Raw genomic sequence first — 20,165 nt, forward strand, 5'->3', positions numbered from 1 at the left:
ATCCCATTCCCCTGACAGCATTTTTTCCAAAGGAAAAGAATGGTCAGGAGAGATTTATCAGCCAGATCTAAGCATGCCAGAAGGGTAGGACTCCAACCTTCATGCATCTGTCCCTCTGAAACTTTGTGTACAGAAATATCACTGATTTCTTGATCAGTTGAAACCAAGTAGGAACAGCGAGAGGGGAGGCACCCACATAGGCAAGCACAGTTTTGACATATAAGGAAAACTAAAGAGAGGTCAAATCACCGAAATTAAGAATAGCTCATTGTTAGTTAAATCGTGAATGAAAAGACAGGAGAAGGGAAAAAAAAGGGGAGGGGAGAACAGCTTTCCATGGTTTTGGAGAACAAGAGGCTCAAATCCCAGGGGCTGAATCTGGGCAATGGCCTCCTGACTGTATTAAACATCCAGTATGTGGATGCTTTCCTAAAATGTGTACATAGGGTAAATCATATAGAAAGAAAAGAAGGAACAGCAGTGATAAGATATGACAGTCACGGTGCTCGGTCATGGACTTTGAGAGATCATTAATGACAAATGGGAGTTAATGATTACAATGGTGATAATTTGCATGCAATTGCACTGTGGCTCTGCATGATACTTCAGAAGGATGTTAATGGGTAAAAAAAGCAGATCCTTCCCTTCAGAATCTGCTGTCTAATTTAGGCAAATGTAGAATGTGGAGATAAAGAAATGAAATGTATAGGAAATAAATTAACTTAATTATACAATGTAAATGCATAATGCATGAGAGATGTGATGAGAATGAAGAACTGATCAAAAATTCCCCAATACAATATTTCTTTGCTGGCAAAAAGACACAAAGCTAGATAGAGGCCAACACCATCTCCTCTACCACCACCACCACCAGCTCAAGGGAACTGCCAGGCAGAAGACTGGTAAGCAATTCTGGGGTTGCAAGTCTGATGACACGGCAGTACAACCAGCACCCAAGCATCTGGCTGAGTGCCAGCACTCCTACCTTGCGCTGGAGAACCACTTTTCTTTGTGTTTTGCCTGGTGCCTGGTATTTTCCAAGAAGTTCCGTTTTGCAATTCTGCTGAATAAAAACTTTTTTTCTTCAATACTGCTAGAGGTGGGCGAGTGCTACTACGAGTTCTGCTTTTACACAACTTCAAGACAATCAACTTCATGGGCATATTATTTACTCAGTGTGCCCTAGGGTGGGTGTGAAGTTCCAGCTAATTTTCATGACGGGTTCTCAATAAATAAAACCACCAGTCCTGCCACATGCTATACATATCCGTAAGCATGTGGATGCACAGAATCTAAGTTTGAGGCCTTCTCAGTCTCAAAACATATAATGGGTGTTCATTCTAGGTATTTAGGGTATCTGTCCCTGAAGAGCAGGATTTTGAACCTTCTGGTCTGTGTCTGTACCAACACTTTTGGGCCATGCCCAGGACCTGGCAGCTGTTTGACCAAGTCAGGCATTTGCTGCAATGTGCCCTGATCTCAACCAGCAAACACCTCTGAATGGATGCCTGGGTTTGGAGACAGCTATGGGTAATATCCTAGAGCTGGGAGAAAGCCAGGACATGTACATATAGGCTGGGCTCTGTTAGTATACAAGGTTATTTCTCGGTCTTTTCCACCCTAAAGAATCAGTGAAGAAAACTGAATGGCCACCTTGCAGAGTGCTGATGCAATAGTTTTAATTTCCAACTCCAAGTCCTTTGCTTGCAAGAGTTGTGATGTGTGTGTAGAGGGTAAAAGTTTTTCTCCCTGTGTGGTTTCTGGGATCACTTCCCTTTGCTGCAAGTGGTGCTGAGCTCACACTTGGTTACTCAGTTAATTTTGTAAAGTCTTTTTTAAGGCTTTTCAAAGCAAACTGTAGCCACTCTTAATGCCTGGATTTGGGTGGAGGAAGCAGCACGAGAATCCATTCTCTTTGTACAGCTCTATATTTCCAGGAATGAGGAAAGGAGGGTCAGTTCTGCCCACAAATCCCTGTGGACACAATCGTGCCTTCCTGTAGCTTCATCTGTAATTTGCATGTGTGTGGGCATGTGTATATATTTCATCCATATATTTTACATACTTGCAGAAAAACCCGACCTGACGGACAACTTAAATGATTCTACATAGCAAGTGCCCCATTTTAAGGTATGATTAAGCCATGCTTGTGTCATCTTGGCAGGGACACTCAGTCTGCTGTGTCCTGGGAAAGCAGGCTGAAGTGCCCTGGCCGCTGGCCAGTCCTCCAGTATGCCCACTCAACTGCCTGCCCTAACCCCCTCAAGTTCAACATATTGTCGTGATTTATTATGGTTTCTATTACAGATCAATGGGTTTTAAGACTAGACAACCCATAGGTCTAGGCTGTGGACACTGAGCCTGCCAAGGGGGCAGCAGGGGAAGTGCATCCCTTCTCTAATGAAGGCACAATGGCTCTCCTGGCTCCTTTCCCGGTGAGGTGAAACACTATCCCCATCTCTCTGGCTATAAACAGCAACTGTGCGGGTGCTGGGAAAAGCTTTAACTCCTACAGTCAGCACAAAAAGCAGAGGAAACCAGGCAGACTGCTCTCCTGAGAAGGACTGCCCAACGAGATTCCAATAAAACCCATATCCAATTGAGTGGGCAGCTTAGGCTCTCTGTGGTACCTCAGCTTTGGGGAGCACAGGTTCCTGCAGCATCAGGGAGATCAAACCCCGGGCTGCGACACCAGAGCTCGCGAGGGGTCGTCGCAGTGTGTGAACTGCGCTCCTGCCAAGACACTCATTAGCACAAAATCCTTGGCACAGTGTATAAATTTAGTTAGTCCCTAAGCTGCGATCCAATTATTTTGTGAGGCAAGGTGATTTGCTCTTCTTGTAGAAAACCTGCAGCCTGAATCAATGCATACAAGCACAATGAGCCCGAGAAGCTGCACAGTTTAGAGACTGCACTTTTGTCCTAAATTGCTTCTACATTATCTCTGGGAGGTCTCAGTAGATTAAGGCCTAATTGCACTCAAGTTAATACACCTGACGGCCCTGTCAAAACCCATAAAAATAAATTTTGAGCTGTATCATGTGATTTTGCTCAAAGTTCCATGTTCATGGAAACCATACCTGGGTAAATGTCTTCTTTTCTTTGTGGATTTCTCTGCTGCCTCTCCTCTTCAGGGAACTCTGCAACAGAAGCAACGCTGTGTTATTGATAAGCTAAATACAAAGCCTTCAAGTCTGGCAGGTTTTACCACTAAACAATTCACTTAGGAGAGAGAAAGAAAGATAGAATATTCTCCTGAATAGGATTTTATTTTTCATAAAAACCCTTAAAAGAACAAGACGATCAACTCCTTCTCAGTATATCTTTTAATGCCCAAAATTTCCCACAAAAAAAGGAATAAAATTAGTTAAAACTTCACAGAGGGGGGAACATCCTCCCTTCTTTTCTATGGACCACCACAATTTTTGGCTAAACTTTCTTTTTACATGGGGCAATGATTCATGTTTGATTAATCCAGGGCAGAAGCCCAAGAATTTTATTCACAGTCGATGTGAAACACATTGTGGAAACCTCAGAGGAAAGCAACTCCCTAAAAAATAGGCAAGGACATGCATGTTTAAGCTATGTGGCATAACATTATTTGTTAATTCGTGCTAGCAAACATACTGAGTAACCCAGATAAAGACCAGATAATTCTCCAGGTATTTTTGAATTTACTTTATAAACCAGATTTGATTGGTTTTGCAAATCCTTATATCCCCTTATAAGCAAATATTTTTAAGACATGGAAATTATGTAATCATCACTGCTGCACCGAGAAACCTCTCATTTCCCAAATGGAAAAGCACAGCTTTCCTGAGAAGGGAGAGGTAGAGCACTATCAGGATGTTACCAATGTTTACTTGTGTGTGAGGACAGGTTTCCAAGGCAGTGTGAGCTGGGCCTATTTAGAAAAGGCATAAATTTGACACTTTTCAGATTGAGGTATCAGAGGGGATCAAAAGGTATCAGAGGAAAAAAAAAGCAGAAAGCTGGAAACTGAAGAATTTGAATTCAAAGTAAGCTGTGTTGTTCTGTGCCCAGAGCCTGGTACTCCCCAGATCACCCCAATATTCTGACATCTTTTATTTATTACTTCTGTTTATATCTGTTCTGTGGGGGACAATTTCCAGTTGAGGTAAAGCCTGGGCTGTCATGGGTTGCCCTCCTCCTCTGGTCCATGTCCCTGGACCAGCGCCTGCTCCCATGTCAGATGGGCTAAATCCCAGCCTCTGTAACCCACACTAACCCAGCACTGCAAAACATGAGCCCAGCAAAGAGGAAGAGAAAGGAGGGAGAGGCATCCTGTCAATTAGCAAAGTCCAGTCTCATGCCCAGCCATGAGCTGGCAGAAAACATGATGTGAGCTCGGGGACCAACACACACACCACATACAAATCTGAACCAAAAGCTTTTCCTGGCTTTGTGGTTTCTGCCTGTTCAGCTATGCAGCTACTGCACATTATAATTATTGCGCACTAAGACAAATCTCTCCTATAACTCTTTGTTATACACAGATAAGTAGTTAAAACCCATTCATACGCAGCACCATATGCCCAAGACATACTACAGTTTATTTTTGCTAATCTGCTCTCTACCTTAATCCAGTGATTTCTTATAACTAATGAAGCTGAGTAAGAGAAATATCTTTTTCTGGATACCGAAATAATTCAATAAAAAAAGACTTTAAAAACTAAAATCATCATATGAAGACCTGTTACACAAGCTTATGCAGGATAAAGAGCTACTGTTTCTCTGTCCTTTGTTTTGGTTTTTTTTGGGAGGGGGGTTGGGGTTTTTTGTTGTTTTTGTTGTTGTTGTTTTCTGGGGGGTTTTTTTTGTGGGGTTTTTTTGAGTTTGTTTTGTTTTGCTTTGTTTTTGGGGTTTTTTTAATGTGATATTATTCTGGAAGCAGATACGTAACTGAAAGCAATCACTAGTCAGCAGCATCACTCCCTGGATCATGAAAGAGGGGTTATTCTGGTTGAAGAGAGGGGGGACATAGCCCTGGTCCTCACATTCACTTATTTTCCATGTCACTTCAAGCAAGAAGAACTTGAGTGAAAGGAGGTTGTCTGGATACTGCATTTAATTTGTAAGCCCTTAGAGTCAGGGATAACACTATCAATTTCTGCAGAGCCTCAATGCCCAGTTGTAGCAAACAGCTACTCATCATGCTAGAAATGAAAAGCCTTGTGCCAAATGCTAAAAAACTCTTGCCTACCTTACCTGTAGGCAAAAGGTTTCACTTAGACATATCCAGCTTGAGAAGCTAGGGGATATAAACATATGGACTATGGTGTGCAAGATACAGTAATAAAGACTTTGCTGTGTAGTACGGGATAGTACTTGGAAAACAAGGGGAGGGGAATTTAAATTTAGGTAGATGACATGGATCACAAGGTGAGAAACAGGTAGGTAGCAGTCCGGCTTTGGAAACTGTAAGCTCCACTCCTCACTGAAACAATGAATTTCACAGATCCAGACGAACAGGTTTGTAACATATTGCTCTAGATGAGGCCCCATTTTAAGCATTTTCACACTGTCCCATTTGGATTTGCTTAAGATCAACTTTGTAATCAGTGCCCAAGTGGGAGACTGCTTTGTATTTCCACAAGGCAGAGATTCAACCTTAGGCTGTCTGTCCTCAGTGTAAGAAAAAGATGGGAATATTTACCTTTGGGGACTGCCAGTGGATTACAAGGAGAAACTTCCCTCACATGTAACAGTGGAGGACTTGAACACAAGCATGGCAACAAGGGACTGCCTGGCCATAACCCCCTAAACCCTATATGAAAACAAGGAAAACATCTCAATTTCAGCACTATGGGACCTGGCTGCATGTGTGTATGAAACACCAGCCAATACAGCTGCTGTTTTAGCTGGACTAAGGGCAAAGGTTGCTGCTGCTGAGAGTAGGGGAATGTGCCACAAGCTTAAATTATTTAAAATGCAAAATGGTCCAATAAATGAGCATTTCTCTTTGATGTACAGGCATCAGAAACTGATATGAATTAATGCTAGAAGGAACATTTCTATACTACTTTCTATACTCAAGAGACCAGCCAGGGTTGGCTGTCTACCAAAAAGTCTTTCAAATGATGGTTAAACAAGATTTTGTTAGTCCTTTGGTTGACAGAGGCTCTTAAGAAAGTAGTTAGTTGTGCAGACATTCCCTAGCTCTACAGTTTCACTGCAACGTGTTGATGGACATCTTGGCTACCAAGGAGAACAAACGTATGGAGGTCCAATGTTTTAAAAGTTAAACTTCCCAAAAGATTATTGGATGTAAGGATTACAGTATTAACAGCAGGAAGAGACACAACTCTTTTTACTTTCCCTAGTAGCCTAGAAGGGATGGAAGGAAGTAATTTGCATCTTCTGGTGAATTCAATTTTTAACAGGTCAAAGAAGAATCCTGCCAACTGAGCAGTGGAAGTGAACACTGAAACCCACCTGGGGGACAGCAAGCAGGGGTCAATGCACTGGAATTGGAGGTTGAGCAAAATATGGAAATAAAGTTTGACTTAAGAGGAATTGTACATGTAAACACATGATAGACTCCAAGTTTTCATACTGAAGAAAGTGCAGATTAGGATGAGAACAGAGCTGCGAACAGGCATTGGTAGAGAAGGATTTGGAAAATGAGAGAACCAAGAGTCCCTAAGAGCTGCCATCCTGTCACTTTATTCACTGCTGCTGAGAGCAGCAAGTGATTTGGGTGGCAGTCTGGCATCTGCAGGCAAGCGTGGGCTTGCTATCATATGTGCATCAAACGGAACCTGCAAAATCCACTAGTCAGGCACTGAAGTGACAATGTCTGCAGCTCAAAAACAGAGACGCTGGATTGGAAAGTCCAGCCCTCAAGGCAGTTTCTATTACTGTGATGTGTGAGGAATTATGCACCAGCATCACTGGCACTTATGAGCTGTATAAATAATGTTCTGTGCCAATGATGGCTTGCTACTGGTTGCTTTGAAATGGATAATCACAGTTTTCATTTGCATTCGTTAGAAGATACTGCCTGTGAGGGACCTGACAGTATTTAAAAAAATTATGCACAAGTGATCGAATCCACTTGCTCCAAATCCAGCAGTAGGTGAAGCAGACCACTTGCAGATCACCAGTAATTGCAAGGCTAACAGCTTCAGAGCTGCACACTGGCATTTCATAACAAGAGCTAAATTCTTGCTAGTTGTTGGGGCCTCTCATATTCAAGAATGAGCAAACCATCCAGAGAGTCATAATCTCTGCCCCACAGAATGTGACTCATCAAGAGATCTTGTCAATGGACCAACTTGTTCATAGCACTTACTGTCCAAGAAACACCAGTGGTTTAAATGAAGGTAATTCTGCTTGGCATCTATTTGAATCAGAAGAAAACCAGATCCTCTTGTTAACAGATGGTCAGACGGTGGATTCATCCCCAAGAGATGTAAACCAGAGTTCATTAACTGCACCACTAATCAGGAACACTTCACTGCGAGCGTTTTCCAGGCACTGTGCAGGACTGCATAAGATTTTGTCAGGAGATGAAGAAAGATGGGGATCTCCATGTTCCTTCTCCAGCAAACCCCATCCACACAAATGAAGCTCTGATGGCTACTGCAGGCTGTTTTCCTCTTAACTTTTTGCAAGCTTTGGACTTGCCAGACCCTGAACTGAGGACGTGCATGATTCTCCTTCATCTCACCATTTTAGTGCTATCCCTCTTTGTCCAGTCTTGAAGATAAAGATAAAAAACCCCTTTGTGTAGAGGTCTGCCACTCTTAAATCAGTGATGAATAAATTATTCTAAGAAGTAATGGACAATGACCAGGATCTGTTTCTTTAGAAGTGGCAGATTTCAGCTATCACACTGCATTGCCCTTTACTGTTACCTGCCCATTTGGGAAAAAAGCCTTTCCCATTTCTTTGCAATATCCCTTATTTAATGTAGGACAGGGTGGCTTTCCATTCTTTCTTGAGGCCTGAAGTGTCTCTAAGTCCCAAGAATTCAACTGAAGATTTACTTTGCTGCGAAGTGAAAGTACAGCTTTTTCATTGTGAACTCTTGTACCTATCTACAGGATGGTTAATGGAACTGGAAAGTACAATGAAATTCTAATTGCTTTCCAATTGCTGTAGGCCCTTGAAAAAGATATCTCACCAAGCCCTGATAAAGCTGGGCTTGACGCAAGTGATCTGTATCTCCATTCATTCCCATGTGCGTCTCATTTACTAGAAACCTCTAAATACTTGTGATACTCATCATTCACATGACCTAGCAAAGCAAGCTATGTCTGAAATATCATAAGCATTACAGTTCAGGATAAAAGGCATCCCTTGAGTAAAAGAGCAGCAAAGCACACTAGCTTTCAGCACCAGCTTAAATTTCCCTAACGCTGCATTGCTCTATTGTGCTAAGCTTATGAATAGGAGCCTCTTTCTTTTGCCTCTCACTATGAACACACCGCACTGTCTGTCTCATGTGGCTTCCTGGTGCCCTTCACATGCAGGCTGTGATATCAGCAGCCCTGGTGTTTACAAATAATGTGGTGTGACAGGTCTGGGGAGGGAAGCAGCAGGGTTGCACCTGCTGTCTGAAGCCCTGGAAGGTTAGACAGCAGCTCTTGGGAGGATGGGAGACAGCTGGGCTTGCCTCTGTGTTCAGCTCACAACACAAAATTTCACTTAATATTTGGTCAGTGGAAGCTGATATGGGGACCAGAAACCAATATAATAATTCTTATTAATAAAATAATTACTAAATAATTACAGAAATAATTGGTAAAGGATACAGTCCAGTTACATAACAATTGTTATCAATATCATAAAATAAATCCTGCAACAGACAGCTGAGATCCAAACCACTAATGTGTATTACACATTATGTATTTCTTACACAGTTCTTCTGCCCAAACATTTCCTAATAACTTGTTACATTTATTAAAACATATTTCTAAAGTCCCTGTCTGTCCCATTTTTGTTAAGATATAAAATATCCGAATTACATTACATTGTCAAATTACATAAAGAAAACTATAACACACTGACACCAGATTTTCTTTCTTATGGGGGGTCCTATTTCAGGTGAAGGAAACCAGAAAGAAGCCAGGCAGATGATTGCAGACTGCTGCTTTTTCCCTCCTGCTACACTAGTAGAGTGACGCTGATGTGCCAGGAGCAAACACATCCCTCTGAGCCTTGTCATACTCCCACTTGCTCAGCTATTAAATGTGAGTTCTGCACACTGTGCCCCTTCCTTAACCCCACACCACAGGCACATGTGCTAACCCTCTGCCCAGGCACCACCTGAGCCTGAGGAACAAACCACTGCCCATCCCTCACAGTCCTGCCAGGCAGGAGCTGCATCCATGCCAACCACAGCAGTGAGCTGCTGCCAGGCCTCTGCTGCTCCATCTCCCACCTCATTGTGTCTCCAAAGCCCATGGTAACCATCCCAAGGACCACCCACCTCCTCCTCCCCACTGGCACAGGAGGCACGAGCAGCACCCCAAATTCCTCTACATCAGCTGTGCTGCAGTGACAGAGCACCAGCCTGCAAAAGGGAGCCATGTCAGCCTGCACCTCTTTGGGAAAGAACTTGTGGAAGAGTCAGGCTCAGGCTTAATCCCAGTGGTATGCGCTGCGCTGACACTGCCTGAGCCCTCTAATTACCTCGTTAGTGTAATCCCCCAGCAGACAGCCCGTGAAAAATGGGCTGGGCACTGTGCACACACAGAAACAGACCTGTCCTGAAACCACTTGGCAACAGGAATGGTGCTCATGGTCAGGCATGAAACTCCACAGAAAGACACACGCCTGGTGCTTGTAGCTCAGGCAACACTTCAGCATGCCCAGAGGGAAATGCTGTCTCTCACTGTGGGGGCAGGCAGCCAGACAGCCCCTGGGCCAGTAGTGGCACTTTGGGCTGCCTTCTCCACCTCTCTGGACCAAACAGGGGTTGCAAAACTTGCTGAGAAGATGAAACAACTTGTACAAACTTTTTAAAGCCCCCTTCTTCTCTCTTGTGATGACTCTTACTGCAGCAGCCTGAGTAAAACAGCTGCTAGAAGAAGCCACCCCTGGCATACCTGCTCTGCCATCCACCATCCACCTCACACTGCTTGGCATACCTGCATCACCCAGTGCTAAATGTAAACTGCCTCAAAACAGAAGCTGATTGTCCTTCCTGCCTGTTCTCCGTGAAAAAATGCTTCCCCAGAATGCTTTACTGAAATGGACTGCAGGCCAGGTAGTGCTCAGAGATGGGATTGGGAGTTTGCATTTCCAAAGGAGGACAGGATGAGAGCATTTATTGCTGGTCACTGCACACCCTGCAGCACAGCCAACCTAATAGAAGCATAAATGTTGTTTGCTTGGTTTTTTGGCCCAGAAGAAGAGTAAGTAAGCAGTATATACACAAGCAATTAGACATGGCTGCGCTGTTGCAGAGGTAGAGCTGCTAATTCTCTCCACCAAGACCTTTTAGAAAGTAATACTATGTAGCTGGCAGTCCCATCATCAGGACAGACATCAGAGGACTGGAGGAACAAACTGGAGAGTTTGACAAGTGATGGGATTAAGCAGAGTTGGACATGATTTGGACAGTGCTGATAAAAGAGAGGAGAGGAGCTCAGCAAAGCTGCGAGCCCATACCAGGTCAGGAGGTTAGTGCAACCATTTACAAAATCGGGAGGGAGAAAACACACAGCTCTGCATTTTCTGTAGTGTTCAAGGTACAGACCTAAAGAGCAAATTTCATAGAATCTAGAAAAAAGATTATTTTTGGAAGTGTTTTTGCAGAGAAAGATATTCACAACTGCAAGATATTCACATCTGTGCTGTCCACACTAATAGAACAACAGCTACAGGATTGTTCTTTACATTGAGGATGGAAAGGAATTTTTTTTCTTAAGCAGAAAACTATGAGTAATAGAATCTTCAATCTCCCCTGGATTAGAACAACTTGCTGTTTCTATAAAGTATTAAATGAAATTCTAAAGAAGCAGAGAGATTAAAGGCCAACTTCAATGATCCAACAAACATGTCCCAGACAGTCTTTGTAATCCTTGGCTGTCCAGTTATTATTTCACAATTTTAAGGACATTGCACTCTGAAAAAGGGGGTTATAAAAATAGAGTAGAAAGACAGCAAATTCACACTCGGATAGCTGGTGACATTTTTGAACTCTGGATAACTGCTACCTGTGATGCACTTTGCTACGCATCATTCAATGCATACAACAATTTACTGCCAGGTAATGGGTCACCCCCAAGACATTCATACTCAGCGAGCCATAGGAGTCACAGTTCAAGCCCCAAAAAAGTTAGTTCTGCTACAATGAACAAGAACACCAATTACAGGAATGAAATTCAAGCCAGAGTGTAGCACTTGTAATTAAGAAACATTGAAACCAGTGCAGGCACAAGCGACAAGAAGGGGACAGAGTTCCCCAAGCATGTCAGTGCAATGTCCACCTACTCTCCAGCCTATTCTGTGAAGGAAGAGTTGCCCTCCTGGGGGAAGAGGGCTACATTACCTATGTGCCAAACTGTAGCTGGAAACAGACAGATGGGAAAAAAAAGTCAGGAGAGCAAATACTTGCAAAATCCGCATTTCCTTAGTAAAACCAGTCTACAAAGATGTGTCATCAGCAACCCTGTAAATATCAAATGAAAAACTCTACATGATTGATACAGCTTCACAAAATGTGCTTAGAAAGGAGTATGACAAGCCCAAGTGGGAACACAGTGCTTCAAACATTAAAATTAAAAATGCACAGAAAACTTATAAATATTCCACAAATGCTAACAGCAAAATAATCTGTCGTGAAGCATGATTCTGAGGAGACATCAACCTGTGCAGGTTACCCTTAACTATTTTGCATGCTCCTGGGGCTGGCCTGTGCCTGGGAATCTGTTCTGATTGCCTATGGGGAGCTGGGGTGGCTCTGTAAGTGTGCAGGCACTGCACTCTCCCATGCTACTGCTGCTTTGAAGCCTGAAACGAGCTGCCTCAGGCTCTTTGCTGGGATTCAGGGTCTCTGCCTCTGGGCACAGAAGGATGATCTGACTCTGTGGACAGAAGCCCAAAATTGAAGACAAATTGTGCATTACTGAGTGTTATGTGGGGAAGTGAGACCCTGGAGACGGTCTCAAAGGTCTCAGACCTCTGAGAGCGGTTTCTTGAGAGATGGGTGAAAGCAGGGCTTGGGATAATGCTTCTTGGTTTGCTCTGTAGCTCCTGGGAAGGACAGAGAGTTTTTCCATGTCCTGGCAGCCCCCAGCCTTCTCATTGCCTGCCTCAGTGCTCCAGAGCTGGTTTCTGAGAAGGCAATGGTGCTCAGCACCTGCCCAAAGGAGAAATTCACAGCTTCACCTTTGTTGTATTCATCCCTCTCTTAATGCATCCTATTTCGGGCCTAAAGCCTGTACTTTGTTTTGATACAGGTTTGTTGCAAATGAAAATGTTTAAGGAAAAAGAGGATGACCCATTTACATTCCCTTAAATCAGGAAAAGGATTCATTTCCAGGCTTATCTGAGAACTTATTCCACTTTTTCCTCTCTGCCTTTCTTGCTAATATTAAAACAAGCACAAGAAGCTTAAAATAGTAACATGGATACACCTTAAAAAAAAAACCCCAACCAACCAAACAAAACAATAATCATACCACATTTGAATGCTCTTGTGTGGGGTGAGCTGCAGCCACACAGACAGGGCTGGTTTCAGAGGCTGCTTCTGGATAAGAAGCTTTCTACCCTCCAGAAACTGAAGGATCCACCAGAGAGAGCATGGCAAGGTCACCACAGCCATGACCAGCCCCAAGACAAGGCAGTGAGCAGGAAGGGACCATGTCTGCACTGTCAGGCAGCTCGGGAAACTTGAACCATTCCCCTTCTTTGGAGGGAATTAATCTGCAGCCCTGCACATGGGACTTCTATTATTAAATTATTATGATAACAAATGAAGACTGACAGCTAATGGGTCCAACCCCAATAGAATGAAATATGAAAAAGGTGAGCAGCACCTTTTTGACTTCAAAGGTTGACTTCACCAGTCCCTGAAAAATTATGCCAGTCAGTGTGTCCTTGGTTGTTACCATGCACCAAAACACATGGAAGAGCTCATGGACCCCTTTGCAGAGTTTGCTGTTGCTGCTGTCAGGTAAAGCAGGTTTCTGAAAATGATTTGCAAATCAGATTCTGGAAAGTCGTTTTTAGACAGTGACTCCAAAGACCTTCTAATCTCTGTGCACTTCTCATGCTGAAGTACATCAGAGCAGGAACATCCTGATGTGCTTTGTATTTGATTTGCCTGTTCCTAAGATCCGCTTCATATATGGAAAGCTTTGCAAAGCATTCAGATAGAGCAAAGCAGATCCTGCTGGGGACTGCAGGCTGGGAAGATAATCAGGGGAAGAACCCTTTTAATACACTTCTTGACCAAAACGTAAAGTAGCACATTGATTTTCTCACTAAAAATCAGCATATGAAGTACAGGGATTTTACCATATACAAATGGCTAAATACCAGATACCAGAGTGGAATTTAATTCTGTGCTGAAATCATACCCACCTCCACCTTTTTAATGCCTTAAAAAAAAAATGAAAGTCTCACATTTTCATTAACTTCAGTGAGGCTTGGACTAAGGCCTCAGGCAGCCTAAGGCTTTCATTGTCTCCTCTGAAACAGGAGTTTGTAGGAGACCAGGAATCACTCAGGGGTTGCTACAGAGAGGTATCTAATTAGGGAACAACTAATCCACGATTACTTTTGTTCTGCTGTGATTAAAAGTAAGGTAGCAGGGATGCCTGATGAAAGGAGGTGATCAGGTCACATCCTGAAGCCCTACCAAGGTCTGACAGGTGAGGATACAAATCTAGGATTATTCTACAAAGCCTGAAGGAGAAGCAAGCGCAGATTTGGTAAGGGACTTGATAAATCTTCATCTCTTTTCTCTGGCAATGCAAAGCAAAAAGGGAAAAGAAAATGCAAAGCTTCAATCCATGAGCTCAATATTCTTTCTCTACCACTGGTCAGTGCAAGATTTCACAAAAAGCTTTTACTCTCCCAGGAATAACAAAATGGAAATGCCTGGGCTAGATCAGTGGAAGAGCTTTTGAACTGAAACATGGCAACTAACAGCAGATTAGGCTTTATACCAGCCTGGGTGCAGAAGATTAATGACTATGAATAATATGTACGCATTAGAGTGAAGAAGAACTGGCAGAGACCGACAATTTTTTTAGATCATTATTTCTCAGATGACAGAAACTATTACAATAAGGAAATTCGTGCACTTTTCATTTTTCTGATTAAAACATGAAAATGGTTTCTCTCTACCTCTTAATTAATTGCTGGCTCTTTCTTTCTGTCTCCTTGGCTACCTGGAAAAAGCATCTCCTGACAGGTAAGCTTTTTCTGAGCTGAGGGCCCAACCTATCTCAAAGGGTACTGCTGTGTCAGTGCTTAAAGTGAGGACAATAAAACTGCTCGTGGGATTGATCTTCCCATGTGCCTGCTCATTAACACTGCAAATTTTACATGATTGTAGGTTTTATGGAGGATTTTGATAAACTGTTCATTTCTAGTCTGTTCCTAGAAGTCTTAGTGCGGTGATTTGTTGCTTGTTTGAGAAACCTGAAGTCCCTGGTTCCTTTTGTAAGCTCTTTTCTAAGATCCTAAAATACTGGGAGGGATAGAGAAAATAAAACCACAGGCAGTTAGCAGCTGTCTCAACCAAGGCATCACTTCCAATACTTACTTTTCCTTCCCTGGCTGCTCTACCCTGCCAGTCTCCTGAAGGGAGGTCTGAGATGAACAGAAATGGAGAAGCACCCACTTTTTCTCCCTGTAAATCTCTAAAGTGTGGCAAAGCCCAGGTCTCCCTCTCCAGACACTGATTATCTCCCATCTTTGGCAGTGTTTTGCCTCTAAAAGCAAAGCAGGGGGTAGACTACTCTTGTCTTGCAGGGGACATTGGACTCTGCTTATTGGGTTCAGCAAGTGAGGAGTGAAAGCCTTCAGAGATCCACAGCAGCTCTTTAAAAAAAAAAAACCCAGAACAGGAAAAAAAAAACAAAATCAAAACATAGGAAATAAATCAGGGAAAAGTTTGCAGCATACACAAAAACACCATGAAAAAATATTGACTGTTCTACACTTGTGCATCTTCAAATTCACTAAAGAGACATGAAGTTAAATTAAAAATACAAAAGGATCTCAGAGAGGCACATAGCACTTTTCCATACACAGATATGTCCCCATGCTACCTTGCTCACCTGTCAATGCAGGAAAAGCTCTTCCTGGCCACGCAAAGTGCCCTGAATGACATCTGATTTCCTAATCTGGCTCTGTTATTTTCTCCTTATTTTGCACATAACTAGAGTATGAATTTATAATGTTTTCATTTACATAGGAAAACTGGAGAAAGCAGTTTGCACCCCAGAAGGAGACAAAGAAACTAGAAGTAAACGTAGACCAAGAATTACGCAAAATAAAACTCTAATTGAGATAATTAATGTTAATGACTTGGAACTGAAACTCATTTGGATGAATCCTCTTCAGATTTTGCCTATTCATTTCCCTAACTGTCAACAAAAAAATGGCAGGTTTTAGCAAAATAGTCTAGCCTTATAAGAAAATAGAACAGAAATTAAAGAAAAAGAATGAAAGCTTTTTGCAGCCTTAAATTCTGAGAGGAACAAATTATCTGCTTTATTAGAAGGCATATACTTAACTGAAATCTCCTCCCCACTATTCAGATAATAATGAAACTACTTATAATTTAGGAATAGCAAATGATTGATTCTGACTGGTGCTTAAAAAAAATACTTCTGGTTTTTAACCTCACTTTCTGCCACTGGGCTCTCTACAGCATTATGTACACTCCATCACTTGTTGCTATGATTGCAGCAGTGCCTTGCAGACACTGCAAGATGAAAAACACAGCCTCCACGTTCCTTCCAAATGGTTTAGCAGGGATTGTCCTTAAAAATAAAACTTTTTGAACACAATTCAGCAACACGGAGACATAAAAAGGGTTCTACCCACAAATAAGAGAAAAATAAAATCAAAACAAAACTAAAAAAATGGATCCACCCACAGCTGAAATTCATTACCTATTTTAATTTCTGCAGAGTGAAGTGAATCTATAGTATTCACTATAGCTATTCATGCTCCAAAGCTGTGCTGCACGTATTGTTGTGAGCGGTTCATTATTCCTCATGCAAGGCATCCCACTGACCTCACTTCAGTAGGAACTGCAGAACCACAGCCCTATTATGGGCAGGCCCAATATTTATGCACACTTGTCAGATTTCACACAGCTCCTCTGAATGACGTGCTCTCCTCTGGTCCTGCCTTTCTTCTCTTTAGGCGCTTCTTTCTTTCCTCTGACCTCCAACTTCTATGTGGCTTTTCATAGTAAGTGTGAATTTAACCAGCGAGCCTCCCCACAAGCTCACACGTTCAGGGCTCTTCAGTTCTCACAAGTTCTGGACATATTCATTAGAGCCCAGGCTGAAATATTCAGTCACACAATAAACCTGTGAGGGAGGGATGCTCGCTAGCCAAAGTTAAGGAGCTGAGGCCAGGGTAAGAGCTGAGGGAGTGGAAGACTTTTAAAACTTCACAATTGCTGTCTGCAAATAGTCTGCAGAAAATACTCCAGGCCACCAACTGATTGTGGTTCCACTAAATATTTTTGAAAGCAGCTCTGACAAGATTTCCTCTGAACCAACTGTTCTTCTTCCTAATTCTTTTTTCTGGAAACAGTACTCTCCAGAGATGCCAGGGGGCTCTGATTTCCTTAAGAATAACAAGGCTTTAATACCAGAAGATTGGAGATTAGAAGCAATGCCAGGTGTCCCTGCACACTGCATGCAGGGAGTAATGTCCCCGGCGCTGCTGCTGCATTAACACATTCCCAGCACAAAACAGCACTTCTGGATATATTTCACAGCAAGAAACTACATGGGGCCTAATGTGGGAATAATCTCCAAAAGCAGTATTTTCCTTTTGGCTGGATTTTAACAAAGAATGCAAATGCATATAGGCTTTTATAGTCTGAATGTTTCTGTTCAAATCTTTTGATTCAAAAGCCTTTTTTTTCTCAAACACTGATCATGAAAGCAGAGCCTAAAACCCAACCATTCCTTTTCTGAATCAATATTCTGGGTATAACAGCACGATAATGTCACCTAAGGGGTTACAGTTTTTAAGAGTAAGGCTAGCTCTTACATTGTTACTTGGTTTTTTCAGTCTTTTTAAAATGAAAATAAAATAACCTGAAGGTCAAAAAATACAGTGTTTAGGTGTTTCTTAGGATACTGGCTTGGTAGTATACAGTCAGATGGCTGCTCCCACATTAGAGACAGGATGGTATTTTCAGCTTTTCTGGCAATTTTTTACTGTTTTGTTTCCTTATGCTCTTTCTGTTGATTTCCTATCTGTCAGTGTTTCACCTCAGAGAGCTTAACTGAAATTTCAGACTCCATTGAAGCCTCTTTGTCCTTCCCCACAACACATTAGCTGAACATTGGCGTACCCCAAACAAAAAAGGGTATCCAACAACAAAGTGGCCCCAGAGCCTACGCTGCTGATGCAAATTTCTTCAAATCATGAGCTTTAAACCTCATTATGCTTGAATGTTTGTGCAAATGTGCCTGCGGTTTTATGCACAGTTGTAAAAAGCTGATAAATGAAGAAAATTAATATTGATTCTTTTTCTCTTTTTCCACAATTGGATATTTATGATGCACACAACCCCTAAAATATGTAGACTTTCTTGAAGAGCCTTGAAGAGGCTGCATGGTCAGCAGAATCCCAAAGTTCAGCTGCATAGGTCAGGCAGACACATTGAAAAAGGAAGAAAAATGTCCTGGGACTACACCCACTTTGGAGAAGAACAAGCAGCTTATTCTAAAAGAGAGGTCACAATTTTGATTTCTTTGCAGGCCCCCAAAGCAGCAGATGCAGACATGGATGTGGTAAACAAGAATGCTGAGTTTTTATTTAACACCAATTTCTGTAGAGCCTAACTTCTAGAGTGCAGTTTGCTCATGTATGTACCTCACAGAATTTTTACAAGGGTTTAATCTTTGCAAGGATTAATCTTTAAGTCTGTGTTTTGAAAAGATCTGCATATCATAACAGTTAGACCTTAGTTAAGGTCACTTGATAACTTGCCAGGCAATAGGAATTAAAAGATAAACTGTTGTGTAATTATCTTATGCTGCATTTAGAAAATTTCTCTCTTATTATCCTGGGATAAAGCCTGCATATAATTTGTCATGAATTAAAAAGCACGCAACTATTGAAAATAAATATACCTTAGACAGTTCCACAGTTACACAAACAACAGTCACAATTTATTCTTCAATTGTATTTCATATTCCACTACACTGCAAACATGTATAGTGTTTGCATATTGTGGCAGTGTGACGGGTATCCTGGAAATGAGCCAGATTCAGCATTGGTGTTAGGGTGCAAGCCAGGCATGATATGTACAGCTGCTGCCACAGGGGTGGAGTTCATTCTGTTAAACTGGGAATGTGCCAGGTTTACACCTTTCTGGTCAGCGTGCAGTTCTGCTCCTCTATATAATTCATTACTGCTATCTTCTTGAATGTGAAGCATTAAATCAAAGAGAAAAGTTTAAAAAAGTGGCAGTATAGATAAGAAGTCTGCCACAAAGCACAGGGTCTACTTCTCAGCTGTGGCTCTGATGTCAGAACTGCTCAGCTCTCTCTGTTTTAACCTCTGAGAAAAGACAAGACCTTCAAAAAGAGCAGTATGTTGAGGCCAGTAAAAGAGGCAGGCACTGGTATGAAGACTCAAGCAGAGAAATAGGCATGCCCCAGTGGAAAAGGAGCATGCTGTCACTGGAAACTCTGCACATCCTTGGTGACCTCCACTTTTCAATGTGAGGCCGTAAGGACTGCTTTGAGTGGAGGAATTTTTTTCAAGTCACCTCTTTTAGCTATTAACAGTGGCTTCCCAACAGCTTGTAGGGTCCAAGTCCCAGTTGGATGGGCTGCAAAGGTTAGGACCCCCACAAAAAACACAGCTCTTCACGCATGACAAAGGTCTAGCCCAGGAAATTAAAGGTCTGCAGTCTGGATACCCCCGTTAGGGAAAACCCCAAGAAGAGATCAGTTGTAAGGCAAACATAGTGACAAGAGCAAGAACCAGGAATTTGTGTACAGTAATTTCAAGACCATAAGGCGCACTGGACTATAAAGCGCATCCCCCGGGAGTCGGCAAAATTTCACAACTTTGTAGATCAGATAAGGCGCACTGGACAATAAGGTGCACTTTTTTTTTGCAGTGAGGCTCCGCCCCCAGCTCCCCCCGTGTGGTTGCTGGCCGAGGCCCCGCCTCAACCCGGCAGCCATGGGCCCCGGGCCCGCCTGGACCTGACAGGGGCGGTGCCGCGAGCCACCGGGCCCGCCTGTAACCGGCGGGGCCGGGGCATGGCCGATGTTGCTCCGTGCCGCCTCACCAGGGCCGGACTATGCCTGCTGCCCCTCCGTGCCCCCTCCATGGGGCCGGGCTATGCCTGCCAGGGCACAGCCCTGCCTCCACCTGGCAGCCGTGACCCTGCTGGCTCCCCCCGCGGCTCGCAGCTCTCACTTCCAGGTTTGCAAATTTCCAAACTTTGTCCATCATATAAGGCGCACCAGACTATAAGGCACGCTTCCAGGTTCGGGGGAAAATTTTAGTCAAAAGGGTGCGTCATATAGTCGTGAAATTACTGTAAGTGGAGAGAACAGCATGACAGCAGTGAGGACTACTTGGCAGTAAGAGAAAATAAACACTTAAACCACATTTATACTTGGAAGTAACACTACGACCAACTATGGAATCAAGCTGCATCAAGAGAAGTTCAGGTTGGACATTAGGAAAAGGTTCTTTACAGAGATAGTAGTTGATCCCTGGAACAAACTCTCCAGGGAAGTGGTCACAGCACCGAGCCTGTCAAAGATCAAGGAGCATCTGGACGATACTTTTAGTAACAAAATTTAGATTTAGGTACTCCTATGAGGAACTGGGAGTAGGATCTAGCGTGATCTTTATGGATCCCTTATAGCTCAAGATACTCTGTAATTCTAACAATTAATGAGGCTAAAGTCTTCCCAGCTGCTGTTAATCTAGTCCATAATGAAATTCACTCTTCC

The 20,165-nt window shown here is 42.8% G+C and overlaps 1 protein-coding gene across 2 annotated transcripts in view; it reads right to left on the minus strand.

Moving 5' to 3' along the window:
- Window positions 1-20,165, minus strand: part of LOC117003867 (microtubule cross-linking factor 1-like) — a 105,284-nt gene that overhangs the window by 45,597 nt on the left and 39,522 nt on the right. The window contains exon 1 of one of the 2 annotated variants that reach the window (XM_033074337.1): window positions 986-1,056. Coding sequence is in view for 1 of the 2 variants with exons in the window: in XM_033074418.2 (XP_032930309.1) it covers window positions 3,081-3,140 (60 nt within the window). In the remaining variant the exon portion in view is untranslated. Of the gene's footprint in view, window positions 1-985; window positions 1,057-3,080; window positions 3,141-20,165 lie in introns of those variants that run through there. The other variant, XM_033074418.2, reaches the window with a different exon arrangement.

Source organism: Catharus ustulatus, chromosome 1, assembly GCF_009819885.2.
Source record: "Catharus ustulatus isolate bCatUst1 chromosome 1, bCatUst1.pri.v2, whole genome shotgun sequence".
Classification (NCBI taxonomy): domain Eukaryota; kingdom Metazoa; phylum Chordata; class Aves; order Passeriformes; family Turdidae; genus Catharus; species Catharus ustulatus.